At 37.6% G+C, this 16,904-nt stretch overlaps 1 protein-coding gene across 1 annotated transcript in view; it reads left to right on the top strand.

The window, feature by feature from the left end:
- Nucleotides 1-16,904, top strand: part of LOC117110796 (fibrillin-2-like) — a gene marked incomplete in the record, with an annotated part of 84,494 nt that overhangs the window by 19,547 nt on the left and 48,043 nt on the right. The window contains 7 exon segments of the mRNA XM_033253616.1: nt 5,210-5,292; nt 8,236-8,343; nt 12,773-12,868; nt 14,048-14,245; nt 14,825-14,950; nt 15,575-15,700; nt 16,401-16,559. Of these exon segments, the coding sequence (XP_033109507.1) occupies nt 5,210-5,292; nt 8,236-8,343; nt 12,773-12,868; nt 14,048-14,245; nt 14,825-14,950; nt 15,575-15,700; nt 16,401-16,559 (896 nt within the window).

Here is a 16,904-nt window from a genome sequence, read left to right on the forward strand (position 1 = left end):
GCACTTTCAGGGGATGAAAAGGGCATTTATAAAGGGGTGGGGAACACTTTTCCAAGATAGATATTTTCCCCTTGTCCCCCAGTGGTTACGCCATTGGGCGGCATAGATCAAAGGAGTTATGACAGTTTTTGAAGTGGAGAAGGGGTTGCAGGTTGTTGTGAGTCTGGTCATTATGATATCTTCCTTTTTATTCTTGTCTTTATTTTTCTCTTCTCTTTTTCTTTCCTTTTCTTTTCCTCTTCTTTCTCTTTCCCTCCCTCTCACCTCTTTCCTTTCTCTTATTACCCAGCCCGGTACGACGGCTTGGTCAGCCCGGTAAAAACAGTCAGGGAAAGAGAAGGGGAAGTTTTCTCTTTCCAAGACATAAACTTCCTGAAACTTCCTCTGTTTGAAGTTTATCAGGAGTACACAACTCTTGGAATGGGTACCCTTTAAAAGTTGTTAATAATGTACTTAAGAAATTAAATGAACCTAAATGTATACATAGGCCTACTGATGATAGCTTGATTAAGATTTGGTTTAGATTGCCTTATCTAGAAAACCAGGTGAGTTCATTTTACGTAGATGTTTAAATAAGGTAAAGAAACACTTAATTAAAGAGGTAAAATTCATAATTGTATGGCCGTATAAAAATGTTTCTCATTTTATATCTACCAAGGATCAAACCCCTAAGGAGTACAGAAGCTCTGTTGTCTATCATTTTAAATGTCCAGGCTGTAATAGTGATTATATTGGTAAGACAGATAGGTGCATAATAACTAGACTTAAAGAACATTCTTCACGATCTGATAGTGTTATATTTGATCATGTTAAAAACTGTGAGGCATTCCAATATGTTTTAGGATTAGGCCTACAGGGTATACTTGAAAATGATAATGTCGTCTGTAATGTAAGTAATAAATTAGGTTTAATATTTTCTAGTACTGTACTAACATTATTGACAGCTCCCGAAACTGGTCTATCCTATTGTTTAAAGAAGCGTTCGCTATACGTAGACTACACCCTTTGCTTAACAATGGGCTCAGGGCTTCAAATGAGCTTTCTTTGTTTTTGTAGGTATCTTTAATCATTAGAGTAAGAATGTTTTGATCTTTTGTTTAAATCACTGCTGTGTCACCTATTAGAGGTAATGTTTTGATTGGTTAAACACTTTTGGTACTAGTGCATATAAGCTTGCTAATATGGATAATTTTTTCATTCCTGATGATGACATAATTAATGTCGAAATATTGAATCCCAACACGATGGCGTGTATTTCAATACTTGGAGTATGTATTATACTTTCTTATCTGTTTTTAATCAGTGGACCTTTCGGTATATGATATATAGAATATAAGCAAATATTGTGGTATAAATGTTATTCTTTTAGGTCTTATGCAGGTTAATACTCGCATGGAGTTTGATAGGTATATGCCGTGAGACTAGATAAGGTTACTCTAGATACTGTACATCATTGTGGTTACCGTATTGCGAGCAAGAAAACATTCGATATTTGGTCTCGAAATGACTGTAGTTGATTATTTGTAGGCCTACACTGCACTATACAAATTACAATAGACCCAACACTCAGAAATTTCACAACACATTAATGTGACTCTCAGAAGATATAGGCTAGCAAAATCTTGGCGTGATAGAGCTACATTCGATGATGCTATAAAATCGAAAGAGACTTTATGAACCCTCAAATGGTACTCTTCTGGAAACTCTGTGACCAATTCAAAATTCTTCCTGTGGTGACAGCAATTTAGGCGCTTTCGTGGAAACGGCTTGAATCAATTTGCGGCATTGTGGATCTATCTTATTTGCTGTTACTCAACATGTAATAGAACTACCGGAACTAAAATTGAAAACTCTAATGATGAAGTTCAAATTTTTTCCTGATCTGCTGTGAGATTTCAGTATATATAGGCTGGCTTGCACAGTGGTGGCGCCATATAGCTATAGGCCCCCGTCCCCCGTAGGGGAAGCATAGCCCCCCCCCCCCTACCCTCCCGTCGGGGAAGACGAGTAAATTTTGTCGGGGAATAAACAAATAAAAAAAATTATTACTTTCATTAAACTACTTGTGTTAACTTTTCATCAAAATAATAATAATAATAATAATAATAATAATATTAATAATTATATTAATAATAATAATAGTAGTAGTTTTCGCCGCACAACGTTAAAACTTTAACGTTAGTACCCAAAATGCAACGAGATAGCTCCGCCCCTTTTTGTAAACGAATCGAAATACGCATGCGCAAACCCGTAAATAACGTACGTCGATCACGTAAAATCCTGAAATGTAACGTAATCTGCAACGCAAGATGAATAAATTATGACGTCATCCGTTAACGTTAAGTTTAACGTCGGGCGTCAAAATCTACCTAATAATAATAATGAATAATAATAATAATAATAATAATAATAATAATAATAATAATAATAATAATAGTTCAATGAGACTAAAAATAATTTGCGTTCTGTTATGACAAATGCTCGTTTGGATAGCCTCATGATGCTTGGAATACATCGTGATAGAGGAAGCAACCTCGACCTTGACAGCGTGGTTGACAGATTTCATGCAAAATTTCAAAAATTTTACTTTCAAGAATGAGGATTTGAAAATAAATTTGATGGTTACATTGCATACTCTTTGTTTCTTGTTTTATTCAAAATGTTTTGGTTTTGGAAGCTGATTTCGACATTAGAAAATATAGCCTACATGAAGTCATATTATTTATAGTAGCTCGATGCCTATCAAATAAGTAATAAAAATTCGCCATAATTCGTCAAATATCCGGGGGTCCTCCTAGGCGGCCCCCCTGGTCCCCAGCCAAGTGAGACTCGATTCGCTCCACTAGCACACCCCCACCCCCTCCCCGTCGGGCCTTAGCCCCTCCGTCGGGCAGGTCCTGGCGCCATCACTGAGCTTGTACAATCTTAACAAAAACCCCAGATATTCTGAACACCATTGTGAAACAGGACATGTTTTCCAGATTTGGTTATTTTCACTTTCTTATCAACAGCTAATAAAGAACTCAGCTTTTGAAACTAACATTTATATGAACGTATCTTTATCTTCAAGCATCAATGGGGCAACATGGATATCAGACTTGGGGTTTAGTATTTAAAATAGACGTTTTGCAAAAAATATTGTCTACGATCGCTATTTTAAAATGAAGCAAGAAAAAGCATGTGTTTTAAAAATGCATGTTGGATGACACTTTTAAGTTTATCTGTTTTTAAGTTGATTATTGAGCTTGGTTGAATATTTGGCAAAGTTTTTGTAAATCCAACACGTGAATTTTATGATAATGATGATGATCTCTGATAAAATAGTGATGCTGTTGGTAGATGATTGGTGGATGGTTTCAGAAGTTTAAATGGACACACCACCAGGAAACTATTAAAGATATAGGCCTATACAAAGATCTGGGAAACCCTTCTCAAACAACCCAATAAACTTGTCATTTTAGGCCGGCAGACTTCTGACGAACATCTGATAACCCATATCTTAAGATTGTATATATTGAATGATAGGAAAGTAATAACATGGATGTAGAAGTGGAATTGTACTTTTGGAGGAGGTGATGGCTGGGATTTTTTGCCCAAAAAATTAGTATGCCCAGGGGCGGATTTAAGGGGTGGGGGCGGCCCTTTTGGGAGGTAAAAAAAAGAAAAAAAGAAAGAAAGAAAAAGAATAAAATGATAGCCCAGAACGCCTCAAATGTTATTTTCGGGCGTCTAGAACACAAAAATTTCCCCGGACCCCCACGCACGGTACTGTCTCGATCGGCCCAACTTTGGGCCCCGCTTTTGGCCCCCCCCCCACTTTTGGACACACCCGGATCCGCCCCTGATCACAGAAAGCATCTGTAATACTTCTAACTATTTCTCACAAATGCATTTAAGAAATAAGCAGGGTGCATTGAAGGAACAGATAATCTGTTCTCTGTATCAGCTCCCTAGTATCACTAGCAACTATTTGACTTCAGGAAATGGTCAGAGGAATCTGAAGAGGTATTGATTTGGCAACAGTTCCCAGAAATATCGGTATATGAACACGATTTTTCAGATTTAAGTCAGTTTCTTTGTGTCAACGGAATAGTCAAAAATAATTTCATACACGGTTTACTGATGTACACCAACAAAAAGACCAGCAACAGAACTGCAGAAGTATAGTGGAGCAATTACATTGGTCGGCAAACCACTTGCAGCCTCAAAGCAACCAATATATAGTGGAGTTGAGTAGCTTAGTGGTTAAGATGCTTGCCTTCTAATCCCAGGGTCCTAGGTTCAATTCCTGTGACAGTAGGACTTTTTCTCACGACTAAAAACAACTCCTCTCTAAGCCTCATAAAGAAACTTCGCTGATAAAAGCATCACATCATTTAATTTATTTAAGAGCGTCCCTGAATATCAGCCGATCTTCTGGATACGCTGGAAGGGTCACCCTCTATAAATATGGTTAAAAAAATAGGATCGGTGAAACCAGTGTCTTAAAATACTAGAAGAGAAAAAACAGAATTGCAAGATCATAGGAAGACAGTCCAGAATTCAATGGATCCAGTAGCAATCGTTGGGCAGCAGATAGGATTAGACTTCACCTCGTGCATTCCGGTGATGAGGAAATCTGAGAAAAATCTGTACAAATTTGAAGAAAATTACTTTTCTAATGGATCTGGAGGCTAATTAAATTATAAAACATAGAAAAAAAATCAACCAGTCAATTTGTTCTTTTTTGACTAACTCAACTGACATTTTAAAAGGTGTATGCTTTTGTGAGGTTATGTGTGAATTTTTTCCACAAGGATAGGCTATATGATTATGTTCCCTTGAATTAAAAAAAAAAACGATTTCTCGAACGACCAACTCAGATTTTGGTCCTCTGGAATCTCCGACATTGACATACGGTATCCATTTACAACGCATTTAATCGTAATTGTTAATTGACTAAACCAACAAGAAAACAATCCAAGCCGATTTTATGATCTTTTAAGATTTATTCCTTTCCTAAATTTATTGTATCTGACCTAGACTTAAGATGTGAAGGTTTGCAAGCAGAGTAAAATAAACATCGACCAGTGCGTAATTTAGCGACGGACGGCTATCGTTAAACCTCTTTAGGTCTCGGCATCGGCAATATTGTACTATATTACCAGCGTCGATCAGGGCAAAAATATACCTTGATAATTATTTATATATTTTTTTTTTATCTTGTCAGGCCAAATGTTTGTGGGCCAAGACAATACGCATATTGCTGTCCAGGATGGAGACTTCATCATTCTGTAAATCAGTGTATTATCCGTAAGTATATTTTTAGGTCCTAACTTTATTCTTTTTTTTTTGTACATGAAGGATATTATGCTTATGTTATGAGTGAGGAAATAATAATAATAACAATAATAATGGTGATAATGATAATAATAATAATAATAATAATAATAATAATAATAATAATAATATAATAATTTATTTATGGTTGCATTTGTTTATATTTCTGTATAAAAAATGATTTCATTATATCAAGTCGTATTGGAGTGGAACGACAACTTAAAGAGCAGTCAAGCGTAAAAAAAACAAAACAAATAGGCTACCATCATTATCTGTAGAATTGCGAAAAAAAAATCTCTTGTTTGAAAACTGCTGCGTTCACCTACCACATTCCATATAAGCGGGGTGCCATCAATCAATGTACCATGGAGAAATGCTTTCTTATCTTATAAGCAATTTTTTGTGGAAAGCACGTTCCCAGCTATTTCTCTTATGTTTATTTCATGTTGAGACCAAAAAATATGCATTTGCGACCGAGACAATGTGTTCATGAAATAAGTTATGAGCCTCAATAAAAAAAAAAAAATTTTAAACTCTCGAATTATCCTTCGAATTGACGTCACGTTATGTAACTTGTACGCTAAAAAATGTGGTTTATTTCTGGACAGACTCTCGGTTACGAAAACATGGATGGCTGGCCGGCCCTGGTGGTGGAAGGGAGTTATCAATTTAATGTCAATAGGGAGGGGATGGGGGATTATCTGGATGTCACTGCCCTTGTCATACGTTTCGTGGCATAATGCCAGCTACTGAGTAATATACGTGCTTTCCTTTTGCCATAAAATAAACATTTCTGCTGTGGATAGGCTGTACTCGCTATGGGGTATGTGGGAATTTAGAGCTTTCACGAACATTGTGTTGTATTTGCCTCATTACTAGAGGAGTCTGTCGTCGACCTGTCATATCACAGCTTATGATTTCCGTTTCTTGGAAATATCAATAAGGCAGTCTCATAAAATAATGTAGTACAGTAATGTTTTTAATGTGTAATGTTCTGCTATTGAACCGAGAGTCACGGATGCGCCCCATCAAATTCTATTTTCAGGATTCAAATTCTGGAGATTAGTATTATTTTTGATGATAATATAATGATTATGTTGGTATAATATACTTAGATATCTGGGCTCATCGGTGGATCCGTTTGAGTGTGAGAATTATTGATTCGTTATATAGACCTCTCGTATTTTTGTATCTTACTATAGTATGTATTATGTTGTTTTTTTTACTATATTTGTTCTTTTGCCTTGGATGTGTTCTACACTATTGGTAATCCTTGGAGGACATTTTGTTGTATTTTTCTATATCCTAAAATGTTGTAATAAAATAAATAAAATAGAAATGAAGCTCTGACATCAAATCCCGGTTAAGCACCTTATAGGCTAAAGCATCCAACAAAAGATAAAACCGCTTTAAGGATATTTTCTCAACAGAGGTACCTGTTCCCGACGGGGAGGGGCGATGTCCCCCGCTCGGGGAGGGGCGATGTCCCCCCGCTCGGGGAGGGGGGGGGGGGATGTCCCCGCCCGGGATGCTCAAGGGGGGAATGGGAAGCCTAATATTATAAAAATTTAGAGATTTGACTACCTTATTTTAGAGTCCTAACTATAATAATAAATAAGAATGTAATAAGATAAACTGGGATTACAAACCGTTGCCCTGTTGTTGCGCCATATCCACAATAGTGGCGGACTACGGGGGGGGGGGGGGTGCGCCGTCATAACCCCCGTCATTATCCCCTCTGTCATTATCCCCTCTGTCATTACCCCCTCCGTCATTACCCCCTCCGTCATTACCCCCTCCGTCATTACCCCTCCGTCATTACTCCCTCTGTCATTACTCCCTCCGTCATTACCCCCTCCGTCATTACCCCCTCCGTCATTACCCCTCCGTCATTACTCCCTCTGTCATTACTCCCTCCGTCATTACCCCCTCCGTCATTACCCCCTCCGTCATTACCCCTCCGTCATTACTCCCTCTGTCATTACTCCCTCCGTCATTACCCCCTCCGTCATTACCCCCTCCGTCATTACCCCTCCGTCATTACTCCCTCTGTCATTACTCCCTCCGTCATTACCCCCTCCGTCATTACCCCCTCCGTCATTACCCCTCCGTCATTACTCCCTCTGTCATTACTCCCTCCGTCATTACCCCCTCCGTCATTACCCCCTCCGTCATTACCCCTCCGTCATTACTCCCTCTGTCATTACTCCCTCCGTCATTACCCCCTCCGTCATTACCCCCTCCGTCATTACCCCTCCGTCATTACTCCCTCTGTCATTACTCCCTCCGTCATTACCCCCTCCGTCATTACCCCCTCCGTCATTACCCCTCCGTCATTACTCCCTCTGTCATTACTCCCTCCGTCATTACCCCCTCCGTCATTACCCCCTCCGTCATTACCCCCTCCGTCGGGGAGAAAAACCACAATTCTTCGATGAAAAAAAATAAATTCAAAAAAATCGATGAAATAAGCCGTTGAAACCCCTAAATTGTCATAAATATTTTTTTTTTTGGGGTGTGGGGGGGGGGTGTCCACCTTCAAAAGGTTTTTAGCGACGGCCAAAAAACGCCCACTTTTTTCTCGTCGAGAACATCAGGTTGCATTTGTACCTGGCCGGACTGCTTTATCATACTGTAGTTTCATCATGGCTTAATTGTTTTTTTTTCCCCGACCTCGGGGTTGATGACGCCCCTGATTGGGAAAGACCTCGGTCATTCGTCGCTGTTCATCATGGCCTCTCGTAATCTCACTCGTTGAGCAATCATCCCATTCTCACATTTATGTGGGACTCTAGGCACAACCAACGACAACGTTGAAAGATTATACAGTTCATTAGTGCGTTTGAAAAAAAAAATGTATGTATATATTTTTGTGTTACCTTTTTAGTCCTAATGATGTATTTCTTTGATTTTTAGCTATATGCAGCCGATCTTGCAATGGTGGGTTCTGCGCTAGTCCTAATGCCTGTATGTGCCAGAGAGGTGTACTTGGCTCAGGAGCATGCATTAATGGTGGTAGCACGAGTGAGTACATTCTTATTTATCAATTTCGCATTAGGTCTGTAACATTTTGAAAGTAATAATAATATTAAATGTGGACCGGTTCCACGAAATTTCAATTCAAAATTAGGCATATCCACCACAATTCCCAAAGTGCTCTTATGGTTATTGATGGATTATGACTTAGTGTAGGTTTATGACTTATGATTATGGCTAAGCACAATTTTATAGCCTAAATTCTACTGTTGAGTGTTCGATATGGTTGTGCTGGTTCTAGATGTATCTTAATCTGCAGTCTGCTCTAAAAAGTTGTTATGAAATGTACGTACCACTAGCCGGACCGGGACTGGGACTGAGCCAGGGATGTACACATAGTTGTGTTCCTGTAGTGCCGAGGTGTATAAAGTTTACCCGTAGATGTAATGTAACAGTGAATGTTCACTTCGGGAACGATGAATGATAGATCAGGGATAATATCTGTAAAACTGGTTCCAGCCTCAGATTGATAAAGCAATAATGAGGTTGAATATGTAAAATAGCTGTCGGCTCTCACTGCTACATCAGCCTTGATCCGTATAGTGTAATATAAATATCAGGTACGTCAACTGGTTCAATGTACAACAAGGGCTAGCTAGGCTTATTTAGGGTTCAGCCTAATCTTCCGGAACGAATATTTGTAACTCAAATTCACACTACAGCAACTCCGTCAACATGGATAAACAAGACAGAACATCAGAAGAGGACGTAAAACAAAATATAACTGATTGGTAGATGATTTATTGATAAAATCATAAGGAGCTAGGCAACACGTCTAGTCCCAAACAAAACGTAAACAAAACTCTTTTTAAAACTGTATCAAACACAACTGTAACCGGATGTTCGATTACAAAGAACTCTACAATAATTTTCATTGGATAATGTAATAAACAATATGATTATTGGCTAAATTAATATTCTACAGTACGCGCCTCACGTACAATTGGTTGTGACAAGCGTACATATACGCACGGAAATATAGAATAAATAATATCGATGTTACATTCCCAGGCCTCAGAAGGCCTGGGAATTTTACACGTTATAGTAGCCGCGGTCTCGGGTGTGTACGGCGGTAAGTGGCGGGGACTTAGCCGGGGATGTATGTTTAAACGATGCCCCACATTGCTGGGAGGTGGCCGGGACTTTCACATGCATGCAACCGTTTTGGAAATTACATCCCCAGCTAAGTCCCTGCTAGGCCCGGGTCTGGGGTTGGGGGGTGCCAGGGCTACAATTGACAATTGCATAACAGAATTCTCATAATGATAAGCCTTTCTTTGTGGCACATATTCGAATAATTCATCCCTCAAACCCTGTTATAAATTTGAATATCCATTGTGTGATTTACATGCTCACACATGTGGTGGTGCACAGCGGCAGATCCAAGAATTCAAAGTCAGGGGTGGCACCAGCGGACTCCCCGTCGGGCAGAGCTCTATCCCCCGTCGGGGAGACAAACCACAATTCCTCGGGAAAGAAAAAAATGTACATGTATTTTCTACATATTTGCAGGCTCCAAAATCGATTGAATAAGGCTTTTAAGCCTGTTTTCCACCAATGGTTAATGGTTAATGGTTTTTAATTTATGGAGCGCAAAATACAAAAAGTCTCTAAGCGCTATCAGGCAAGTGTAAAGATGGAACGGAAACCAAAACCACAAAATAAAAAAGAAGTGAAATTTGAATACCATGCCAGCACCCAAACCGAAGTATGGGGATATGCCCTCATCGCTGGCTAGGGTTCAATCTAATTGAACTACAGTCAGCACCTGTTGAGTCTCGGCCATCTCGGATTCGGGTGCCTCCTATCCTAGTTAAATCTATAAAAGCTAGCTGGCATGGAAATAGAAAAAAAAAAAATTAAAGGGACGAGAATAAGTGGGTCTTAAGTCGTTCTTTGAAAATCGTGACAGAAGGTGACTCACGAATAAATAAAGGTAACAAGTTCCACAACTAGGGCCCAGCAACCATAAGCGATCGCTCCCCACAAGACTTTAACCGAAAGGATGGACAATAAAGATTGGTTGAGTCAGTTGTTGACCGGAGGGAACGAGTGCAGGTTGCAGAACGAACCTTAATTAATTCGGAAATGTATTGTGGTGATAACTTCAACAGCGTCGGTTTGCTTCCTGAAATCTGATTGGTTGCGCATATTTTCACTTCACACAACTCCGATATAAATAAGAATGGGCATGTGCATAAGCCCACGATTTCGATTCGCGCAAATAAATTGCCCTAGTGGAAGACAGGCTTGAAACTCATAAACTGTCATATTTTCGGAAATTTGGGCATAATTTCTTGTTTACTCCACTTTTTTTATAATCTTGAAAAATTGGAGGTGGGGGGGGGGGGTGGTAGCTGGGGGGGGGGGGGTGGTAGCTGGCATCCCTAGAATCTGCTGATACCATGCAAGCAGTACCACCGAGAGGGAGCAAGGGGGAAAGATCCCCGGGGCCCAAGCTTACCAGGGAGCCCATAGATATTTTTTCAAATATAATAATTACTATCATGGGCCCCCAATAACAGCGTGGTTCCCCTAATAATAGGCCCCTCCAGATTGACAGGGCCCCAAAAAAGATTTAAACTGCCTTCTTGTAGTAAATGCATTTCACAATTTTTTCCCAGATGGGTAATTTGAAGGTCATCCTCAAAATAGAATATTGGTAACGCCCTGTCTTCTGCGTCATATTGAGCTCTTCATCTTTGTCCCATTTCCCTCTTCCATGTGCTTGGTGAATTAATTTCATTGTTAATTCTTTTTTTATATGTCACTGTGGTTTAATTTAATTTTTTTTCCAAAATTCCAATTGATGATTACAGCAGATAACCCTAACCCTGACATACTAAGTTCACCAATCATGTGAAAATGTGAAGTCGTTGGTATCAAACTATTTCCTTCGTAGACCACCGTCTGTGTAATTAACAATAGCTGGATTTCAATTGTCAAGAGAAGAGCCGGGGGGAAGTGATATTGTGTGCTATATCCTGCATGCCAGTAAAACAGAAATGGATTCTCATACCACCAAAGGGCTTCACAAGTGTTATAGGCATCCCTGGAGAAGCTTACAAGACGTGCACCATGCCTTACTACACACTAGTTTCTCTAGGCTTACAAGTTTTCATGACACACGAAATGTGTTGAATCTGTTAAAGATTCTCATGAGGAGCAACTAGAGCAACCCAGCTTCCGATAAAAATGATTGCTAAATGCTTCTGCATAATTTTTATTTTGGCATTCAAACTCCACCATCAACATATTTTAAAGGCATAGTTTAATAATAATAATAATAATAATAACCAATTCATAAAGAACCAATTCAAAAATAATAATTAAAGTACAATTTATGTATATTAATAATAATAATAATAATGATATTATTGTTATTAATTATAAATAATAATATAATCAAATTAATAAAACAATAACAGTACAAGTCTTGACTGTTAACAATGATAACTTTAATATGGTAGACTATTTAAATACTTTTCTATATTTATTTTCATTATTGCATTGTACATTTAGCTGCTGGAATTCCAATTTGTTTAAAACTTTTTGTGATGATTAGTGAAGCTGCACTCTAAATTATATGTAATAATTCTAATTCAAAATTTATGACCTAGTAATGTATTTATGTAGGTCTCCAATTAAGTCTTAACTCACAACCTACATTTTGAACATATGTTATTGTTTTATGTCCTTATTTATCATTATTGTCCTCGAATTCAAATCTGCTGTGCTAGATGGATCACCCATTACATGACAGTTAATACATAGGGCCTACACATTATAATATCTATCATCATCATCATCATCATCATCTTCATCATCATCCCCAACAACATCATCATCATTATATTGATTACTATCATCATCATCACCAGCAGCATTATCATTATAATCAATTTCAGTGTTTTCCCAATTGAAAAATTTTTACTGTTAAATTTTACCATATAAAACCAGCTAAGTGCATGCAACGTGAGGTATTGTCTCTTTTATGTGGTCCGTTCAATGGCTTCAAAAAACAATTACCGTATCATAGCCTCGGTCTGGAATCAAATGATGTTCATTTATTGAAAGAGGCCAGTCTAGGCTACCCAGGCCTAATAAGTGTTTTTTTTATTCTACAAACACAATTTTTACTGGTTGGTCAGTTATTTTTACTGGTTGGTCAGTTATTTTTACTGGTAAAATTGACGGCTAAAATGGCTTCGGGAAAACACTGAATTTTATCATAATAATCATCATCTTCGTTCATCATAATCATCACCACCATATCCCAGTAATCAGATTAAGATACAAAATGTATGTGTCTAAATAGTATAGTTTACATAATGTATAAACTTACTGTATATACATATTATACATAATGTAAGTATAGCATAATGCTCTGAACCATCACAAATCTATTTTTTTCTAGATGTATGCGAACCAGAATGTTTAAATGGAGGTCGTTGTGTAAGCAACAATCAATGCTCCTGCACCTATGGTTTCACTGGAAACAGATGTGAGACTGGTAAGTCGCTATAATCAGACACTTTAGAATTCACAAAGATACTAGTCTCTTACGACACATTCTGGGGTGTTTAGGTCATCTGAAGCCAGGGTTACCCTAGGGTCACCCTGCATAAGGTTGCAGTGGAAAAAAAACTGTTGATGACTCTGGTTCAATGTTACCAAACTTGTGTATTTTTACAAGCTGAAAAGGTGCTAAAACTGTAAACAAGCGAAGGTGTTTTACGTACTTCAGCTAAACACTGTAAATCGATGTATGAGATACATTAGATTTAGCAGAACTCAAAAGTAAATTCCACAGGTAAAAGACGACACAGATGTGAAATAACACCCACCATTTAAGGAAGTATAAATACATGAAAATTCTGCTTTCTGTAGGTTTAGGATTTGGCAGTTTGCCTAATGACAGCTTTAAGGCCTGTTTATACTTGCAATGATAACGATATGATAAAAAGCAATTGTTCATATAGAAAGTAAAAGAAATAAGAGAAGTTTTTACTCTAGGACGATTTGAGAACGATTTATTGTGTATAGTATACGATAACAAAATATTTTGACAAATCAATGCATAACGTCATAATCATAGAGAAAGATAAAATCATAGTATTAACAACGATTTTATCGTTTTTCCATGATGTCATTTGAATTGAGATGTCAAAATATTTTGTTATCGTATACGGAGTAAATCGTTATCAAATCGCCCTAGTCTAAAAACTTCATATTTCTTTTATCATTTATAATGAACAATTGTTTTTATCGTTATCATTATCATTGCAGTATAAACAGGCCTTAAGCACTGGAAATTTAATAATGATAATAATGTAGTGGCCAAGAATAATTAAACTAATACAGATTTTTGGTAGTGGTAGTGTTGGTGTATGTGTGGTGGTGGTGATAATGAAGATAGAGGTGATAATGACAATGTTGTTGATGGTTAACGATGCTGATAATGATGGTAATGGTGGTAGTGATGATGCTGATAATGATACAATGATATGGTAGTAGTGTTACTGGTAGCTGTGGATGACAGGATGGTGGTGGTTGATGATAATGGTAATAATAGATAGTGGTTTGTTTCCAATACTACAAAGAGCTACTGGGCCGAAGCCTTCAATTATGAAGCTGGCCAATAAGAAGAATTAGAAGTAGTAATGGACTTAACCCATATATTTACCCACAGATTACAGAACAGGTCCATGTTATAGAACCTACATAGGACCAGGCCAGTGTTCAGATTTGCTAAGCAATCTTCGTTGCACCAAAGCACTTTGTTGTGCGACCATTGGCACTGGCTGGGGTGTTCCATGTCAGCAATGTCCTACAGATCTTGTATGCGATATTGGATTTATAATGGATAGAGAGAGCCAGCAGTGTGTTGGTAAGTTGTAAGAAATTCCCTTTGTATCCTGTGTTTCATGTTCCTTGTGTTTTTTAGAAATGGAAGTGTAAATAAATGTTATTGAATCTGAATATGTAAAAGTCAATCAAGGTTTATTAGGTTGAAATCCAAGCATAGATGTTTCCTTCATGTTTACTTTGTTAAAGATGTACTATCTGTCATGAGCTAAAAAAAAATTCAATTCAATTACTTAACACATTGACTGCCAGACCTTTTTCCCTGAACTACCAACTTTGGAATCCCTGGTTCTACAATGTATAACATAGAATTTACAGTATAAATGCTAGATTGTTGTTTGACGAGTATACTCACCCCTTGCGCCCTCAGCAAAACCCTGTTGGAGAGTATACTCGTCGCTGGGAGCCAGCGTTTTAATTTGTATATTTAAATAAATTATTAACTTAAAATTAGAAAATTTAAGTATAATGTTATATCACCTTTTTACATGGTGACTTGAGATATTTGTGTACAATAGTTGCCATGTGTAAGCTTGGAGACTTGTTAAATATAAAATAATTAGTAGTAGATACTAACATTGAATGCATTGTATTTTTTTAGATGTAAATGAATGCCAAGTAATTCCTAATCTATGTCTTGATGGAAAGTGCACTAATACCATTGGATCATATACATGCCAGTGTGTGGTTGGCTTCAAGTACAATATGTTGACCAATCGATGTGAAGGTAAGAGTAAAAAAGTGCAGAAACTGAAGCTGTGACATTGTAGTTAAGGTGCCTGGCTTCCACTCTAAAGGTTCTAGGGTCAAATCGTATATATTGATCTTTTTTTGTATTGGTTAAACAAAATAAAGATTTGAACTTCATTTTGCTGCATTGGAACCATTGTTTTTGGATACACCATGACACCGTAAATTCCTCACTTGAAATAGGCGCTGTGCTGAAATACGTGCTCCACAAACATGGTTTTGTTTTTGCTATGTTTTGCTCTTGAATAATTGATGTGTTGCCTATACAGTATTCTGTTTTTATTAACTGTTGCAGCACTTACTTGAGACATATCAAATTGTCTTAAGAATTATAAAGTTGCAGCAAGTCAGATAGGCCTATGTACACAGATTATACCATTAGAACAATTTAAAAATTCATAAGAGCTGCTTTCTAATAAGTACATCTGTTGAGTAAGTGCCTCACTAAAGCCACCAAAAATTATACAAACCTGAGTTGTTTACATATACCTACCAACATTCAGCTGCTGCTCCTAACCATTGCCGTATAGCTTTATGTTACTGAATTTGTATTCATTGTCATTATGCTTTTGTTTATGGGTTTTTTTTGTTTCCTTTGAAGATATTAATGAATGTAGAGAACAAACAGGTTTATGCCAAAATGGAGAATGTATAAATACTCAAGGAACATTCCGTTGCATATGTAGAAATGGCTATATTCTTAACCCTAATGGAGACCAGTGCATAGGTATGTGTTTTTCTATTGTTTTTTTTTTTTTTGTATCTATGGCCTAGTTCTGACTAGGTGGATAAACCCGGCTCAACTCACGCCGGGCTGTGTATCTATAGTAACTAGGCCTTGCGCGCCACCGTGTAACTTTTCTAAGCTAAGCATTGCGGGGGTCTTGGATTGACTTCGGGTGACGAAATATGTTTCCTGGTTATGGTTCATTAATATGCAAATTCTCGCCTGGCTAATCCCGCTAGTCTGAACGCCCGGCAAAGTTAAGCCGGGCTTAAAGTTGAGCTGGACTTAACTCAAGCCTGGTTTATCTCCAAGTCTGAATGTAGCCTATGTTGTATAAGGTTAATCCATTCAGCTCATCTAATAATGTTCTCTCTATTTCTGATATATGAGGGTGTGGTGTGACATATTGAATATGTGTGACTATAGTCCAAAGAGGTTCTGCACAGTAAATAAAGATGATGAAAATCAGAGAGTGTAGACTCCTTCCTGTATAAACCAGGTCACTATGAGACTTTGGGAGTAGACAGCTTATCATATTCAGTACCCGTTATGCTCTTAGGGAGTGGATTGGAGATCATCATTAATCTAGCCCCCTCAATGTTACAGTCTATGATGCTTGGGGCCCTTGTGCATATAAGTTTAACTCACTTTATATGCAGACATGATAGTGTAATGTATTGTTTGTATATTTTTCTTTTAGCGGCTCGACTAGATTATTGTTACGAAAGATCAGACGGAGAAAGACACTGTTCCAATCCATTATTGATTCGTTATTCAATCTACGATTGTTGCTGTTTCCAAAATGGACAAGGCTGGGGACAGCAAAATGACTGTACAAGTTGTCCACTTATAGGAACTCGTTAGTAAATCTGTGCTATTAATTTCAATACATATATACCACATTTTTTGTTATTCATGTTTTTGTAAAAATTTCTATAAAATTATATAATTCTAAAGTGGTTTGAATCCTTTCTCTGGTGGAATAGAATGTCGGCAATTGTATAGATAATTATATGTATAAAATTATAATAGTGCCCCTGTTGTACAGCATAAGTAGTGTCACGTACTAATTAGCAAGATTGGATTTAAACTGGATCATGTGGTGGACTGCAGTATATATTTTTTTGCAACTGTGATTCCCTCACAATGTGACCTTTCTTGCTGTCTCTTATACACATCTAGATGTGTATAAGAGACAGTTCCT

This window comes from Anneissia japonica, unplaced genomic scaffold, assembly GCF_011630105.1.
Source record: "Anneissia japonica isolate Jap-2015-1 unplaced genomic scaffold, ASM1163010v1 scaffold2756_len2360902_cov194, whole genome shotgun sequence".
NCBI lineage: Eukaryota > Metazoa > Echinodermata > Crinoidea > Comatulida > Comatulidae > Anneissia > Anneissia japonica.